This window comes from Dendropsophus ebraccatus, chromosome 8 (assembly GCF_027789765.1).
Source record: "Dendropsophus ebraccatus isolate aDenEbr1 chromosome 8, aDenEbr1.pat, whole genome shotgun sequence".
Taxonomy (NCBI): Eukaryota; Metazoa; Chordata; class Amphibia; order Anura; family Hylidae; genus Dendropsophus; species Dendropsophus ebraccatus.
The window spans coordinates 82,766,416-82,785,998 of NC_091461.1; the positions used below are offsets into that span (position 1 = coordinate 82,766,416).

Consider the following 19,583-nt stretch of genomic DNA (forward strand, 5'->3'; position numbering starts at 1 on the left):
GGTCACAGCAAAAAAAGTAGAGGGCTTCAAAACAAGGCTAGACAAGTTCTTAGACCAAAATAATATAAATGCATATGTATAGAACCCATCACCCCTCCCCCTTCCCTGTATCCATCCCCTCCTTGGTTGAACTTGATGGACATTTTCAACCATATTAACTATGTAACACACCCTGATGCTCAGCCCTTCCCACTCCTGTCTATGTATGTAGCAGGTATGTAAGTGGCACATGCGGAATATGTAGTGGGTATGTTTGAGGCACATATGGTATGTAATGGGTATGTTAGAGGCACTTGTGGTCTGTAGTGGGTATGTGAGAGGCACATGTGGTAGGTAATGGGCGTGTTAGTGGCTCACCCCGCTGGGGGACTGCTTCATACTGCGCTCAGACGCCGTGCTCGACTTTAGCACCGTGTCCAAGATCCTGCGCAGCGGCTACACTGTGGACATACTGTTCGTGAAGGACCTGGCCTTCGTGGACCTGGATCACTGCATTTCCCTGCAGACTGTCACCCGCTTCTACCACCGCCCGCTGCACTGCGTCTTCAATGACACCCAGTGGTGGAGTGGTGGTGGACGGACACAGATGACATACAATGAGTGCGCAGGGGCTGGGCGATGTTGGGTGCCGCTGGGCGACCCGTAGCTGTGGGCACTCCGTGCGGTCGCCCAGCCTGCCCGGTACTAGAAAGGCCCTGCATTAAATCACTTTGTGATTGGTGCATAAAAGTTTGATTATTATTATATTTATTTAATTTACATTTGTTTATTCTCTGTGATCATGGTCATTACATGAAGATATTGTATCACTGGCTTTGGTTTCACATGGCCATATTTGGGCCAGTGGTCGGTCTGTCTGTCTGACTGCTATTGATTTGAGTTATCTGTGAGGTGCAGTCCATTTTTTCAGTCTTTTTCTTTCTTTTTGCATAAAAGTGTCCATCATGGTAAGTGACCTGCAGTCCATTAGTAGTGAGACCTGCATCACGGGAACTCCGGTGGTAGGAGTTTCCGCCGATCCTTCTCCCATAGGATAAAAGATCAACATGCCAGGAACCTAGACTCATCTATCCGCACGGAAACCGCCTGGACGTGTGAACTGGCCCCAACTTCCCCTCTGATGTTCCGGGTGTGGTCCGATCTCGTGCAGGGCAGCTACGATGTATGATTGTTCCGAGTGAAAGGTAATATGTGGCGTTATTCCTAGTTCGGTGAGTCCTCTCTCCATCATAGGCAAAAATCTGTAATATTAATAGATAAATATTAGTAACTAATTTTACAATATATTTTATACATTATGTGAATACATGATAAAGTAAATAAAGAATTTTACATTATTCCAATTCATGACCGCACTGGGTGAGTACGTATTGACATAGAGAGACCCTTATCTCAACATAGACTTTTTGACAATGTATTATTTTTTTTTTTTTTTGGGGTGTGTTCACATTATATGCGGTTTTTATGCGTTTTATATGCGTTTTCATGATTTTTGCTTGTAATTGTGTCACAAACACATGATAGTAACATTTTTATATTGTTCACATACTTTTATAACTGTATTACGGTTTATGTATTTTTTTCACTTATAGATATAATTGCACGTATGTGCTGTGGTTATAATTCCATATGCACCCTACTTGATGTATTTGCACTTGCACTTTCTAAGAAGGGGTTTAGTTATTTACCTGAAACAATAGATTTAGCTTTTTTGTTTATAAATATTGGTAATTTTGAGTATGGCCCTTCTCCCTTTAGACACAATGTAGTTGGTATCCATTGGGCACCCGAGATATGGGCGCTGGAGTAGCGTCGGTTGTGGCCTCAATATGCCTCCTGCACATGTCCGGGAATTCCGGGTCCCGCGCATGCGCTGGGTGGCTGAGTGGTCGCGGCTGATGTGATGCCGGCGTCCTATTTCCGGTGGTGCGTATGATGACGGAGATGTCGCGGCGGAAGTGACGCGAGCGCCATACTTCCGGTTGCACGCACGGCGGATCCACCGGGGTTAGATTTCCTCATTTGGGGAACAGCATAAAAGGAATTAGAGCAGTGGTGAGGGTATGCCCCCTGGAGGAAGCATTATACACGAAACGTGTGTCGGGGTGATCGCCATCTTCACAGTCTAACATGGGTAAGACCATGCTACAACTCTACTATTTGCACATATGTTAATATTTGGATGTAGTCATTACGATGATGGGAGAGGAGTTCTAGTATAGGTTATATAATATAATGTTTTGGGTGTGAAGGACCGGATAGTGTTTAGGTTTACTTCTGTCACACTTTACTTACCATACATATAATCTTTAGCACATAGTCGGACATAGTGCAATTATTACATGCTGTGTCGCATTCCCATGTATACTGTGCAGGTGGTTGTTATTTATTGAGTCCTTTGTCTTTGAGCACAATTTATATTCTTATTTTGTTACGTTTTTAATGGTATTAAATAAAGATATTAATATTTTATAAAAGGAATGTATTGCCCATGTGTTTTGTTCTGGTGGATAATGTTTTGATGGGTTTCCAATAATTGTATAATAGTGACGGATTTATAGGATGCTGACTTTAGTGAGACCGAAACTATTACGGTGTTGCCGTCACACAGAGCTATTTTGTATAATTAGTATGTATAACTGTATACTAGCAGTATACGGTATTTAGCCATATAGCCGTCAACTGTGCCTGTCGGCATAAATAAAATTTGAGATATAGTGTATACAGCTGTATACGGCTAGTATACAGCTGTGTACAATATATGGCTAGAATATATAGAGTATATAAAGAAAAATTTAGTTATAGTGCACTCCACTCCACAGCCATCAGGAAAACACTCGAGAGTGGGACACCTACATGGCTCCCCCTCGGGAAACTTCCACCACTGTGGGGCCAATTGGGAGCAGGAGGGAGAAGGGACAAGTGTTGAGTGAGTACTTGGCCAACGTAACCCTGTCCTCCCCGATCCCTCTTCGCCCTACCATGAAAGGGAGTCCATGTAGATGGAACTGTACCTCTACACCTAGGAGGTGCTGGCCTGCCCTGCCGCCAGTGTGCTCTGAGAGGGTATTCAACGTGGCCAGGGGCATTATCACGGATAAGCTCAGCCGCCTGTCAACTGACAGTGCTGACGTTTATCAAAATGAACAGCCACTGTTAAGCCAGACTTTGTATCTGTATGGGTGAAAAGCAGAAAAACGTGAACTTCCATGTGTGTTTTCAAGCTGAGGGGTGGGGGCAGTGTGTGGGGTCCGTCCCAGCCGCCCCCCGCACCAGTGATGTTAACGTTATAGCGGTGGCCGTTGGTACTGGGCATTGCCGGCGCCGCTGCATGCTTTAATCTACCCTTACCGTGAATCCATGGCGAGGGGAGATAAAAAATGTTTCCCGCCACCCCCCAGATTAATCCCCTAGTGGCCCGGTCACTAACCCTCCCCTCCCCAGGCGTCCAACGCATCCAAGATGGCCGCCCCCATCACTGTGAACAGACTACGTCTGTGCACAGTGATGGAAATGAAAAAGTAATTTAAACCCCATTCTCTCTGCCACCTCCGGTGGCAGAGGGCATGGAGCTGTGACCGGGGACCACCCTGTGTGGCCCCTGTACAAGGGATCAGCGGTACATACTATATACTGCTGATCGCTTGTACCCAGTACAGTAATGCACTTTTTATCCCCTGTCACCATTAATAATTGGTGACAGTGGATAAAAAGTGAAGTGTGCCTCCCCCAAGTCACCTCCCCTACCCCCTATACTCACCTGATCCAGGGAGGCCTAGACTGGGTCTAGACTGCTTCTGAAGTGCGCATGTGCTTCAGAAGCAGTAAACTAAGAAAATTTAAAGTGACAGGGACCAATTTGAAATACAAATGTGAACAGCGCTCCATCGTGTGATGTCTGCAACAGGTAGGGCAGTAGCAAGAGAGTAAAAGGAGACTCTCACCTGATGTGGTTGTGCAAATGCAAGGCACAACACTCAGTGATGGTATGTGTATGAAACGCAGCCTCTCCCAGGAACCAAACAGGTAACTGAAAGCAATAAAATCCTCCACTCCAAACCTTGGATAACATTGAGTGCAGGTCCAAGATAGGCAATTAATGTATTAAATATTTATTTAAATACACACAATGCGTTTCGAAGTCATGCCGACTTCTTTCTCAAGTGTCTAATACAAAATACATTCTAAGCTCCATAAAAAGAGAACAAGCTCACAACAAGCATATTACATGTGATGTCTAATTACATGAATAATAGACCTCCCATCAGGGGTGGATCATAACACAGGTAAACACAATTATGATTAGCATATACGCAAATCACTATGTAAGAACACAAAAAACATACAAAAAACATGCACAATAAAAAAATATTAAGACTTTAATATATTATCTTTTAGGATTTTTTCAGTTTTTTTTATTTTTATTGTTTGCCTGTCTGATATTTTCAATGGTTTTGTTTAGTCCCTGTGGGGTAAGGGTGGATAATTTAAAAATCCAGTAGGGCTTGCGGTTTATCAATTGTCTATATCTACTGGGATGATCCTCTGGAATCTGTTCTAGTAAAATAAGTACTAAATCTGTGGGATCACTCTTATGACAGGTAAAAAAATATCTGGATACACCGTATCCAGATTTATTCATACGAGACCGCACTGTCTGAACGGTGCGGCCCACGTATTGCAGCCCACAACTACATTCAAGTAGATATCCCACAAACTGAGTAGCACAGGTAAGTTGGTTACATATTGTATATGATTCTCCCATGGTTTTAGATCTGAATGTGGTAGCAGGGTCCGGTGCCATCCACTCACAGCATAAACACCGATTATACTGACATCTCATAGAGCCTGTCTCACCTATACCTGATCGCACAAGATCAGGATTCGTATCTTGTATTCTGCGAAGTCTACTGGGGGCTACGTTTTTGTTCTATGAAAAATGATGTTTGGTCTCTTGGGTATTACTGACTTTAACCCCTTAACGACCGCGGGCGTAAGTGTACGCCCCCAAAACCCGTGCCTTAACGCAAACGGGCGTACATTTATGCCCGCGGTTTCCCCGATCGCTGCGTGTACACACGCAGCGATTGGGGAAGATGGCCTGCTATAATGTATAGCAGGCCATCCCTGCTTGTTGGCACGGGGGGTGATTAACCCCTCCCGTGCTGACGATCGCCGCTATTGGCTGATCAATTCAGATCAGCATATGGCGGTGATCTGCAGCTTTCCGGGTCACCGGTGACCCGATGGCCCGGAAAGCAATGGCGGTCGGTGCTGTCCGAGGACGACACCGACCGCCATTACTGTTAAAAGTAACGGTGGCCACGGTGCCACGTCCCGATCGCCGGCGATCACGGCGATATAAGTACCCCATGAAAGGGTTAAATACCTGCTGTGGACACCTCAGCTAGGTAGCTGAGGTGTCCAGAGCAGGTATTGACCCATACTCACCGGATCCAGCGTCTTCCGGGTTCTGAATGCGTCATCGCCTTCGTCGGCGTCTTCGTCTTTTTCCGGCGGTCCCCATCGGTAATCATCGGCTCCAGCGTCGTCAAACTTCGGCTTTTTCCGGAATTTGCGTTCTACTGCCCCAGCGGCTGATAAGTGTATATAATACACATATCAGTAGCTATAGGGTTGAAGAAAGATTTTTTTTTTTTTTTTTTCTATTTTCCGCACCCTATCGCCGCTGAGTGCTGATCAGCATCGCACGTAAGTGCGCCGCTGATCAGCAACTCCTCCTTTTTGGCTTAGAGTGTTTTTTTCCTATATCCTACAGCCACGGTCTGCTTATAAGTGCCGCACATAAGTGCGGCATTTATCAGCAACTCCTTTCTTGGCGTAGTTTTTTTTTTTATACTTAATGTTAAAAAAACATGTAAAAAACACCATTACACTACACGGAATAAAGTTTTACACTACACCACTACATACCCCATATACCAATCCCCGTATAAAGATGGCCCCCAGGGTGTTTTCGGTGTCGGACGCATACGCTATTATTGCCTCCGACACCGAAACAGCCAGTAAGGATGAATGGGGGGTCCTTTGTTCCTCCATTCATCCTCATCCTCATCATCCAATGACGTATCTGGGGGTAGCGTAGCGTACGCTGCCCCCCAGACACGTCTTTTCCGCCAGTACCGTCCCAATAAGAGATCACGGTATGGCGTGAAATTCTACAAACTCTGTGAGAGTACCTCAGGGTACACTTACAGATTTAGGGTACGTGCACACTGCGGAATGGCGAAGGATAACCCTTTGTGCATTCCGCAGCTGGCACCCGCCGGCGGACTGATGCAGGCGCGCGTCTCCACCCGTGTCATAGACTCCATGTTATGCTTGGGCGGATTCCATCGTCCGTCCAAAGAATGAACACATTTGACGGAGAGCGGAATCCGCCCGTGCATAGAATGGAGTCTAAAACGTATAGATTGCCAGCTGCTGCGGGCTTTGGGACCATGTCAAGTCCCGGCTTGTGTAGGGCGCAGGTGTCCAAGATACCACAGGATGAAGAGATTACTTCATAGGAAGGATATTTATTTAAAAAACGACGCGTTTCGGCCTCCAAATACAGGGTGGCCTTTCTCAAGTTTATACAGAGTGATAGTAAGCATGGGTTTAAATGGTGTATGGCCCGGTTAAGTGAATCATCACTTCCGGGTCAATTGTATAAATATGGGAAGTGCCCTGAGTATGGACAGATCCATCTATATATCAAGAAAAGTACAGATCACATTCTGAATAACATATATAAAAAGCAAAGTCCATAACTTACATTTCCCGGAGGATCCGGAGGACAGCGTCTGCGTCCGGCTAGGTCACGTGAGCGGCCGAGCGTCATGACGTCAGTAGGGACGCACGCAGCGGCATCACGTGATTCCGGAATTCCAAAGACGTGGCCTACGGAAACTGCGCAAGACAGATACAGAATAGTAAAACGGCGTAAATGCCGGGATTCAGGCACTATTAGTGTAAGAGATACAAAGGGTGCAATAAATATAGTAAGTACAAATAAATATACATGTAGCTAATAAATAAGTAAATAAATAATCTATTATAGAACAAATACCTGAAGAATATTAAGAAAAATATAAAGATTAGCTAAAAAGTGTGAGGAATGAAATGATGGCTAGGATATTCTCATCGCCATCTAGTGGTTGAAAACCAGTAGGCAGGAAAGTTTGGGAAATCCAATTGATATGTATACATGTGAGTATGAGTGTATATAAATATGTAAATAGAAGGGTAATGTGTATAAAAAATACATAAATACGGTGTATGAAGAATATATATATAAATAATGTATATAATCTACAACATATATAACATCTGTAAATGATAAATAATATATAAAGGTATATAATGGATCTTTTTTGGGGGGATTATTAATAGATATATCTCAGACTCAATCTGTGAGTTCTATACATTCGTTTAGGCCGTCGGGTGTTAGGGATTGTATCCGATAGATCCAGAAGGATTCACGTTTACATAGGGATGACCACCGATCGACATTAGTGACGGGGATCTGTTCGATCGGGTATATCTTTATGTGAGAAAAATTACCATTATGATGCTCCGTGAGGTGTTTGGATACGCTTTGTTTTAGGAAGCCTTTAGCAGTGTTGTGACGATGGCCATTGATTCTTTTATGTAAAGGCTGCTTAGTGCGTCCGATATATTGGAGGCCACAGACACATGTGAGTAGGTATATAACATAATTACTGGAGCAATCAAGTCTTTGTTTAATCGGATATGAAGCTCCAGTAACATTTGAATTAAATGTCTTTTCACCATCGGCTATGTTGTGACAACACAGACATAGGGGTTTTCTACATTTAAAAATCCCTTTTTCATTTTTATTTGTATCGTTACTTCTCTCTATGGGTTGTATTGGGCGCATTCTACTCGGGGCAATGATGTTTCGTACTGTCTGGCCTCTACGATAAACCAACTTCGGTTTTTTAGAGATTATGTCACGAAGGTAGGTATCGGAGGTAAGGACATGCCAGTGTTTTTTTAGAATATTTTCAATCACTCGGTGGTCGTCATTGAAAGTAGTAATAAAATTATGTACTTTATTTTCTGGACGGTTAGCCACCTTTTTCTTCTTTTCTAAAAGTGTACTCTGTTTAAGTTTTCGATTCTTTTGGTAGGCATCATTGATTAATTTTTTTGGGTATCCCTTCTCTAGGAATCTGTTTTGTAAAATTTTGCTTTGGGACTTAAAATCAGAGTCAATAGTGCAATTTTTACGAATACGCAAAAATTGGCTATAAGGGATATTTTTAAGCCATTTTCGATGGTGTCGACTTTCAAAGTTTAAAAAGCTATTGGAATCCACAGATTTAAAATGAGTCTGGGTAATAATTTTTCGGTTAAAATGACTAATAGTTAAATCTAAAAACACAATATTATTATTATTCTGACATGGTGTAAAATTGAGACCCCAATTATTAAAATTGAGGTAAGACACAAAGTTGTTGACTGAAATCTGATCCCCCTTCCATATAAAAAATAGATCATCTATGTATCTTCTATAAAATATAATGTGATCCAAGGCCCAAGGGGAGCCTGCGATGTAAAGGGACTCGAACCGCCCCATGAAAATATTAGCATAACTGGGTGCGGCCCGAGTCCCCATCGCGGTCTACATCTACAGTTTTCGACACATGTCGTAAAAATTTCACTAGTTTTGACACTCCTACTCTCACTCTTCCTTCCTCCCATACACCCCCTGTAGATCACATCTACAATATAGACATTGAGACTATGGACACCTCTCTTTTCACACTTCACCCTGGAACACAAGATCACATTCTCACTCCAAATGAGCAGTGTGAAGCCATTGTTGCCAATAATTCTCATGAAGAACTCTCTTTTTTAGAATTTCCTCCTCCAAGAAAATCTCTGGAGCCTCCTGTCATAGCACATTCCCAAACACATCCACCTATACAGAAAAACACCATTCTGAGATATCTGAGAAAAGAAAAATCAACACAAATAAAAAGAAAAAATCCAAGAGAGGATACAGAGGAGGGAGGGGAAAATCAAATAAAAAAACCGAATATAGAACACCACCCCAACCCTCAAGCATAAAAATTTTTAACCTCTCTACTTACATCCCAGATAATAGCGAATATTCTATTCTCAGCAAGGGCCTATCTTTCTGCCCCTCACAAACAGCAGATGATTTTAGTCTATTTATAGATCTTAATTCTTTTACCCGCAAACTAACATTGACAAGACACTTTGAGATTGAGAATAATCTAAAAAAGACCCCGATCAGTTTGTCAGACTCCCAAGGCCCAAAACCTACAGATGACGAAGTAATCCACCAAAAAGTAAGAGGGAAATCAAATTTTAATCCTTTACATCATAGGGGCCCACACATCCAAACTTTTTATGATCTTGTCCAAAAAGACTTTAGAGACATCTCTCACCAACATTTACCCAAAAACATCTCAGCTAAAGAAAAAAGAGCCCTCCTCACCCTAAAAAACAACCAAGAGATTATAATAAGGGAAGCTGACAAAGGGGGTGGGACCGTTATACAAGATAGAACTTCTTATATTAAAGAAGCCCTCCATATATTAAATGACAAAAATTACTATGAGATATTAGAGAAAGACCCTACGTATGAATACCATATCCAATATAAACTTTTTATTGACAGAGGTTTCTCTGATGGCATTCTTAATAAACACGAAAAACATTTCCTAACCGTCCTTAACCCAAAAACCCCATTTTTTTACCATCTGCCAAAAATTCATAAAGACCCGCAGAATCCCCCTGGTCGCCCGATCATTTCAGGAATTGGCAGTTTAACAGCTAACTTATCTAATTATATCGATCTCTGCCTCCAACCAGTAGTCACCAACCTCCCTTCTTATCTGAAAGACTCCGGGACCCTGATTAACGACATCTTACCTATACCCTGGGAAAGCGACTATTTATTCCTAACCTTAGATGTCTCTGCACTTTATTCAAACATAGCCCACGAAAAAGGATTGGATGCCATGAATCTAACACTTGAGGAGTGTGGACTATACAAAAAATGTTTTTAGTTTCCAGGACACTTTTTATCGGCAAACGAGGGGGACCGCGATGGGGACTCGGGCCGCACCCAGTTATGCTAATATTTTCATGGGGCGGTTCGAGTCCCTTTACATCGCAGGCTCCCCTTGGGCCTTGGATCACATTATATTTTATAGAAGATACATAGATGATCTATTTTTTATATGGAAGGGGGATCAGATTTCAGTCAACAACTTTGTGTCTTACCTCAATTTTAATAATTGGGGTCTCAATTTTACACCATGTCAGAATAATAATAATATTGTGTTTTTAGATTTAACTATTAGTCATTTTAACCGAAAAATTATTACCCAGACTCATTTTAAATCTGTGGATTCCAATAGCTTTTTAAACTTTGAAAGTCGACACCATCGAAAATGGCTTAAAAATATCCCTTATAGCCAATTTTTGCGTATTCGTAAAAATTGCACTATTGACTCTGATTTTAAGTCCCAAAGCAAAATTTTACAAAACAGATTCCTAGAGAAGGGATACCCAAAAAAATTAATCAATGATGCCTACCAAAAGAATCGAAAACTTAAACAGAGTACACTTTTAGAAAAGAAGAAAAAGGTGGCTAACCGTCCAGAAAATAAAGTACATAATTTTATTACTACTTTCAATGACGACCACCGAGTGATTGAAAATATTCTAAAAAAACACTGGCATGTCCTTACCTCCGATACCTACCTTCGTGACATAATCTCTAAAAAACCGAAGTTGGTTTATCGTAGAGGCCAGACAGTACGAAACATCATTGCCCCGAGTAGAATGCGCCCAATACAACCCATAGAGAGAAGTAACGATACAAATAAAAATGAAAAAGGGATTTTTAAATGTAGAAAACCCCTATGTCTGTGTTGTCACAACATAGCCGATGGTGAAAAGACATTTAATTCAAATGTTACTGGAGCTTCATATCCGATTAAACAAAGACTTGATTGCTCCAGTAATTATGTTATATACCTACTCACATGTGTCTGTGGCCTCCAATATATCGGACGCACTAAGCAGCCTTTACATAAAAGAATCAATGGCCATCGTCACAACACTGCTAAAGGCTTCCTAAAACAAAGCGTATCCAAACACCTCACGGAGCATCATAATGGTAATTTTTCTCACATAAAGATATACCCGATCGAACAGATCCCCGTCACTAATGTCGATCGGTGGTCATCCCTATGTAAACGTGAATCCTTCTGGATCTATCGGATACAATCCCTAACACCCGACGGCCTAAACGAATGTATAGAACTCACAGATTGAGTCTGAGATATATCTATTAATAATCCCCCCAAAAAAGATCCATTATATACCTTTATATATTATTTATCATTTACAGATGTTATATATGTTGTAGATTATATACATTATTTATATATATATTCTTCATACACCGTATTTATGTATTTTTTATACACATTACCCTTCTATTTACATATTTATATACACTCATACTCACATGTATACATATCAATTGGATTTCCCAAACTTTCCTGCCTACTGGTTTTCAACCACTAGATGGCGATGAGAATATCCTAGCCATCATTTCATTCCTCACACTTTTTAGCTAATCTTTATATTTTTCTTAATATTCTTCAGGTATTTGTTCTATAATAGATTATTTATTTACTTATTTATTAGCTACATGTATATTTATTTGTACTTACTATATTTATTGCACCCTTTGTATCTCTTACACTAATAGTGCCTGAATCCCGGCATTTACGCCGTTTTACTATTCTGTATCTGTCTTGCGCAGTTTCCGTAGGCCACGTCTTTGGAATTCCGGAATCACGTGATGCCGCTGCGTGCGTCCCTACTGACGTCATGACGCTCGGCCGCTCACGTGACCTAGCCGGACGCAGACGCTGTCCTCCGGATCCTCCGGGAAATGTAAGTTATGGACTTTGCTTTTTATATATGTTATTCAGAATGTGATCTGTACTTTTCTTGATATATAGATGGATCTGTCCATACTCAGGGCACTTCCCATATTTATACAATTGACCCGGAAGTGATGATTCACTTAACCGGGCCATACACCATTTAAACCCATCCTTACTATCACTCTGTATAAACTTGAGAAAGGCCACCCTGTATTTGGAGGCCGAAACGCGTCGTTTTTTAAATAAATATCCTTCCTATGAAGTAATCTCTTCATCCTGTGGTATCTTGGACACCTGCGCCCTACACAAGCCGGGACTTGACATGGTCCCAAAGCCCGCAGCAGCTGGCAATCTATACGTTTTACTGTACGACTCCCTTGGACGTACCCCGGCAGGAGCTGCGGTGTCCTACCTTCCATGCCTGCTATAGAGTTGTGCCTATAATCTAGCACAACTCTCTTAGGTGAGTGCAACACCCCCTTTGTGTTTGACACTTTCTACCATCATTTATTGCACCAGGAGGCGCCCCCGTTTCTCCTTTTCTTTTCTCCTTATATTAGCACTTGTTCACACGATTGGACCCTCGTTGTGTCTTGGACCTGTTTGGTCGTTTGGGAGGCTGCACCTGGATCTCTACTACCTTTAATATGGAACATTTCAGTCATAGACACATTAAAAGACAAGAACTGTTGGAGACGTATACCAGCAATGTATCCTTCTCTCCACCGTTACGAACAACAAAAAGAGAAGTAAATATGAACCCCGATACTGATGAACTAACTATTATGAAAGATCTCTGGTTCAAACTAGAGAAACTTCTTAAGACAGAAACCTTACATGCTCTAGATGCGCTGTTCCTACAGGCATATTTAAATGAAAAAATTACCCCGAGAGGGCTTCGCATACCACATAAGTCCTCGTTTCCTGATGACCTTGAATATACACAGGAATGGGACTCCCTTCTGCAGAATTGTTGTCATAAAATGATTAACCATATAATGACTAAAAGAAATAAGTTGTGTGATTCTCTAGCTGAAGAGATCGAAGACCTCGGCTCCCAGCTGGAGAATTACTGTGATCTATCTGAATACGATCTATATCACAGTCTGCTGAATAAACGTATGGCTGTATACGAAAAAGAGATAGCTAGTAAGAAAGCATTTAAACTAAAGAGAGACAGACTAGACCACTCTAATGGCCTAATCTATCCTGAAGACAGGAGGAAAAAGGCCACCGATACCTACAACACTAGAGATATGGGAAATATAAAAACTAATACTAATGTCAGGAACCGGTGACACCAGACACACAGAGACAGTGAGCCCTAAGCTCAGCCCCGCCCACTGACTCTACCTATTTGCCCCCCTAGGCTAAACCCTAGGGCAGCAACTGGGCGGCGGTCCCTGCACTGGCTTGGTGGGACAAAAAGACAAGACAGACAGACAAAACACAATAAAGAATGGTCGACAGTCCGGGTCACAACAATCTGGCAGCAAAAGTACAAAATCGGATCCAAAAGCGTAGTCAGAAAACAGGCAATGAGGTCAGGGGCAGGCGGCAAACAAGGGAGGTCAAAAATACTAAGCAGGAGTCAGGAGAAACCAGAAAACAGAACACACAAGCAGGCAGAGACTAAGTCAATAACCGGCAAGGCACAGGCAGAAGCTGAAATCTTAAATAGGAGACCAGGAACCAAGTCCAGAAAGTGATAGGAGGGACCAGCTGTCAATCACTGAGGCAAAGGCAGGTTAACTGTTACAAGACCAGAAGAAACTAGCAGCACAGACACGGGTGGGGCAGGGAAAACAATTAGCAGACCAGAAGGAATAAGACACAGTTCAGACAGGGCAAAAACAAGGCAAACTAAACACAGAATAAATGGAAGATTATGGCCAAAATCGCAGTCTTTGGCGCAGAGGTCTAATCTTCGCAGCAGAGGGTGGCACTGATGCCTTTTCAGGCGCGATCATGACATTACCCCCCCTTTTATGAGGGGCCTCCGGACCCTCACAAGATGAACCAGACCTAGGAGGGAAAGGACCTCTTACAATGCATGTCTCAACATCGCTAGAAATATCGTCGTCCGTCTCCCACTCATCGGAATCAGACTCCAAGAGATAGGTAACCGGTCTGACAGATCTCCCATAACTGCTCAATTCAATACCAGACACAGATCCAAATTCTGCCTTACATGAGGACACAGACCTAGTACCATCACCAGGACATACAGAGCCAATTTCCACCTTACACAGATTAGCAGACATGGTATCCTCGGCGGGACACACAGAGCCAACTTCCACAATACATGAAGTCACAGACATAGCATTGGTAGGTTCATCAACAGGATAATGCACATCAAGACCACCCACAAGTACCTGGGCGCCCAGATGACTATCCTGGTTGTCATCTGGATGCTGATGATCTGGCTTCGGGGGACGCTTGGTACAATAGCTGATGAAATGTCCACTTTCTCCGCAGTAAAAACAGAGTCCATTCCTTCTTCTGAGTTCCTTACGGGCCAGAGATCTTTTAATTTTGCCCAGTTCCGGAGGTTCCCCCATGGTGACCAGAGGACGAGACATAGTAGGCAGAGGTTTGGAGGGGACAGAAGTAGGAACATTAATGACACAGGGGTGGTCTAGGCGTGGACTTAGCGTGCGATCAATGGTAATCGCCAGGGAAATGGCCTCTTCAAGGGAGCTAGGGGTGGGGTGACTGACCCAAGCATCTCTGAACGTCACATATGTGTTCAGGTCCCCAGAACACTTGTCAGGCTCCTTGAGTGTGACCCCTGGGGTGGCAGGAGTGGTAGCTGGTAGCTGCTGGACCAATAGCTGGACCTGTTTGGCCAGCTCAAAAATGAGGTTAGCAAGACCCTCAAAGCGGACAGATAACTCCTGTGCTGAGTCCATTACTGGCCACAGGTAAGGAGTTAAAAAAAAATATTGTATGGCCGGTTATTATGTCAGGAACCGGTGACACCAGACACACAGAGACAGTGAGCCCTAAGCTCAGCCCCGCCCACTGACTCTACCTATTTGCCCCCCTAGGCTAAACCCTAGGGCAGCAACTGGGCGGCGGTCCCTGCACTGGCTTGGTGGGACAAAAAGACAAGACAGACAGACAAAACACAATAAAGAATGGTCGACAGTCCGGGTCACAACAATCTGGCAGCAAAAGTACAAAATCGGATCCAAAAGCGTAGTCAGAAAACAGGCAATGAGGTCAGGGGCAGGCGGCAAACAAGGGAGGTCAAAAATACTAAGCAGGAGTCAGGAGAAACCAGAAAACAGAACACACAAGCAGGCAGAGACTAAGTCAATAACCGGCAAGGCACAGGCAGAAGCTGAAATCTTAAATAGGAGACCAGGAACCAAGTCCAGAAAGTGATAGGAGGGACCAGCTGTCAATCACTGAGGCAAAGGCAGGTTAACTGTTACAAGACCAGAAGAAACTAGCAGCACAGACACGGGTGGGGCAGGGAAAACAATTAGCAGACCAGAAGGAATAAGACACAGTTCAGACAGGGCAAAAACAAGGCAAACTAAACACAGAATAAATGGAAGATTATGGCCAAAATCGCAGTCTTTGGCGCAGAGGTCTAATCTTCGCAGCAGAGGGTGGCACTGATGCCTTTTCAGGCGCGATCATGACAACTAATACTGATACCTCTAACACTACCAAAAAAACGGTCCCTGGCAACCGCCTGTACTCCCAGGTGGTCAAAGATAATGTAGTTAAAAACCACCATAACCATAATGCCAAACCAAATATGTCTAAAAAGGACTCTAAAAGCTCTACAAAACCCAAACCCAAACAAGTGGGGAAAATTACCAGATGGGGCCCTGTGCTATCAGAAGCACCGGTCTCCTTTTTTCCAGACTCACATATACCAGCCAATTCCAATTTACCTTCTCTTACTCTCACTAATATTTCATCTTTCCCACCAAGAATTTCCTCACCACACGGTACAACACTACATACTGATACACCATCTACAGTTTTCGACACATGTCGTAAAAATTTCACTAGTTTTGACACTCCTACTCTCACTCTTCCTTCCTCCCATACACCCCCTGTAGATCACATCTACAATATAGACATTGAGACTATGGACACCTCTCTTTTCACACTTCACCCTGGAACACAAGATCACATTCTCACTCCAAATGAGCAGTGTGAAGCCATTGTTGCCAATAATTCTCATGAAGAACTCTCTTTTTTAGAATTTCCTCCTCCAAGAAAATCTCTGGAGCCTCCTGTCATAGCACATTCCCAAACACATCCACCTATACAGAAAAACACCATTCTGAGATATCTGAGAAAAGAAAAATCAACACAAATAAATAGAAAAAATCCAAGAGAGGATACAGAGGAGGGAGGGGAAAATCAAATAAAAAAACCGAATATAGAACACCACCCCAACCCTCAAGCATAAAAATTTTTAACCTCTCTACTTACATCCCAGATAATAGCGAATATTCTATTCTCAGCAAGGGCCTATCTTTCTGCCCCTCACAAACAGCAGATGATTTTAGTCTATTTATAGATCTTAATTCTTTTACCCGCAAACTAACATTGACAAGACACTTTGAGATTGAGAATAATCTAAAAAAGACCCCGATCAGTTTGTCAGACTCCCAAGGCCCAAAACCTACAGATGACGAAGTAATCCACCAAAAAGTAAGAGGGAAATCAAATTTTAATCCTTTACATCATAGGGGCCCACACATCCAAACTTTTTATGATCTTGTCCAAAAAGACTTTAGAGACATCTCTCACCAACATTTACCCAAAAACATCTCAGCTAAAGAAAAAAGAGCCCTCCTCACCCTAAAAAACAACCAAGAGATTATAATAAGGGAAGCTGACAAAGGGGGTGGGACCGTTATACAAGATAGAACTTCTTATATTAAAGAAGCCCTCCATATATTAAATGACAAAAATTACTATGAGATATTAGAGAAAGACCCTACGTATGAATACCATATCCAATATAAACTTTTTATTGACAGAGGTTTCTCTGATGGCATTCTTAATAAACACGAAAAACATTTCCTAACCGTCCTTAACCCAAAACCCCCATTTTTTTACCATCTGCCAAAAATTCATAAAGACCCGCAGAATCCCCCTGGTCGCCCGATCATTTCAGGAATTGGCAGTTTAACAGCTAACTTATCTAATTATATCGATCTCTGCCTCCAACCAGTAGTCACCAACCTCCCTTCTTATCTGAAAGACTCCGGGACCCTGATTAACGACATCTTACCTATACCCTGGGAAAGCGACTATTTATTCCTAACCTTAGATGTCTCTGCACTTTATTCAAACATAGCCCACGAAAAAGGATTGGATGCCATGAATCTAACACTTGAGGAGTGTGGACTATACAAAAAACCACAGATCGATTTTTTTAGTCTCAGGAATGGATTTTATACTTACTCATAATGTTTTTAGTTTCCAGGACACTTTTTATCGGCAAACGAGGGGGACCGCGATGGGGACTCGGGCCGCACCCAGTTATGCTAATATTTTCATGGGGCGGTTCGAGTCCCTTTACATCGCAGGCTCCCCTTGGGCCTTGGATCACATTATATTTTATAGAAGATACATAGATGATCTATTTTTTATATGGAAGGGGGATCAGATTTCAGTCAACAACTTTGTGTCTTACCTCAATTTTAATAATTGGGGTCTCAATTTTACACCATGTCAGAATAATAATAATATTGTGTTTTTAGATTTAACTATTAGTCATTTTAACCGAAAAATTATTACCCAGACTCATTTTAAATCTGTGGATTCCAATAGCTTTTTAAACTTTGAAAGTCGACACCATCGAAAATGGCTTAAAAATATCCCTTATAGCCAATTTTTGCGTATTCGTAAAAATTGCACTATTGACTCTGATTTTAAGTCCCAAAGCAAAATTTTACAAAACAGATTCCTAGAGAAGGGATACCCAAAAAAATTAATCAATGATGCCTACCAAAAGAATCGAAAACTTAAACAGAGTACACTTTTAGAAAAGAAGAAAAAGGTGGCTAACCGTCCAGAAAATAAAGTACATAATTTTATTACTACTTTCAATGACGACCACCGAGTGATTGAAAATATTCTAAAAAAACACTGGCATGTCCTTACCTCCGATACCTACCTTCGTGACATAATCTCTAAAAAACCGAAGTTGGTTTATCGTAGAGGCCAGACAGTACGAAACATCATTGCCCCGAGTAGAATGCGCCCAATACAACCCATAGAGAGAAGTAACGATACAAATAAAAATGAAAAAGGGATTTTTAAATGTAGAAAACCCCTATGTCTGTGTTGTCACAACATAGCCGATGGTGAAAAGACATTTAATTCAAATGTTACTGGAGCTTCATATCCGATTAAATAAAGACTTGATTGCTCCAGTAATTATGTTATATACCTACTCACATGTGTCTGTGGCCTCCAATATATCGGACGCACTAAGCAGCCTTTACATAAAAGAATCAATGGCCATCGTCACAACACTGCTAAAGGCTTCCTAAAACAAAGCGTATCCAAACACCTCACGGAGCATCATAATGGTAATTTTTCTCACATAAAGATATACCCGATCGAACAGATCCCCGTCACTAATGTCGATCGGTGGTCATCCCTATGTAAACGTGAATCCTTCTGGATCTATCGGATACAATCCCTAACACCCGACGGCCTAAACGAATGTATAGAACTCACAGATTGAGTCTGAGATATATCTATTAATAATCCCCCCAAAAAAGATCCATTATATACCTTTATATATTATTTATCATTTACAGATGTTATATATGTTGTAGATTATATACATTATTTATATATATATTCTTCATACACCGTATTTATGTATTTTTTATACACATTACCCTTCTATTTACATATTTATATACACTCATACTCACATGTATACATATCAATTGGATTTCCCAAACTTTCCTGCCTACTGGTTTTCAACCACTAGATGGCGATGAGAATATCCTAGCCATCATTTCATTCCTCACACTTTTTAGCTAATCTTTATATTTTTCTTAATATTCTTCAGGTATTTGTTCTATAATAGATTATTTATTTACTTATTTATTAGCTACATGTATATTTATTTGTACTTACTATATTTATTGCACCCTTTGTATCTCTTACACTAATAGTGCCTGAATCCCGGCATTTACGCCGTTTTACTATTCTGTATCTGTCTTGCGCAGTTTCCGTAGGCCACGTCTTTGGAATTCCGGAATCACGTGATGCCGCTGCGTGCGTCCCTACTGACGTCATGACGCTCGGCCGCTCACGTGACCTAGCCGGACGCAGACGCTGTCCTCCGGATCCTCCGGGAAATGTAAGTTATGGACTTTGCTTTTTATATATGTTATTCAGAATGTGATCTGTACTTTTCTTGATATATAGATGGATCTGTCCATACTCAGGGCACTTCCCATATTTATACAATTGACCCGGAAGTGATGATTCACTTAACCGGGCCATACACCATTTAAACCCATGCTTACTATCACTCTGTATAAACTTGAGAAAGGCCACCCTGTATTTGGAGGCCGAAACGCGTCGTTTTTTAAATAAATATCCTTCCTATGA

The 19,583-nt window shown here is 41.9% G+C and overlaps 1 protein-coding gene across 2 annotated transcripts in view; it reads right to left on the bottom strand.

Moving 5' to 3' along the window:
• Nucleotides 1-779: 779 nt before the first annotated feature.
• Nucleotides 780-19,583, bottom strand: part of LOC138798693 (histone H2A type 1-like) — a 61,822-nt gene continuing 43,018 nt past the window's right edge. For both annotated transcript variants that reach the window (XR_011364139.1, XM_069979239.1), the window contains exon 2: nt 780-1,241. Coding sequence is in view for 1 of the 2 variants with exons in the window: in XM_069979239.1 (XP_069835340.1) it covers nt 1,228-1,241 (14 nt within the window). In the remaining variant the exon portion in view is untranslated. The remainder of the gene's footprint in view (nt 1,242-19,583) is intronic.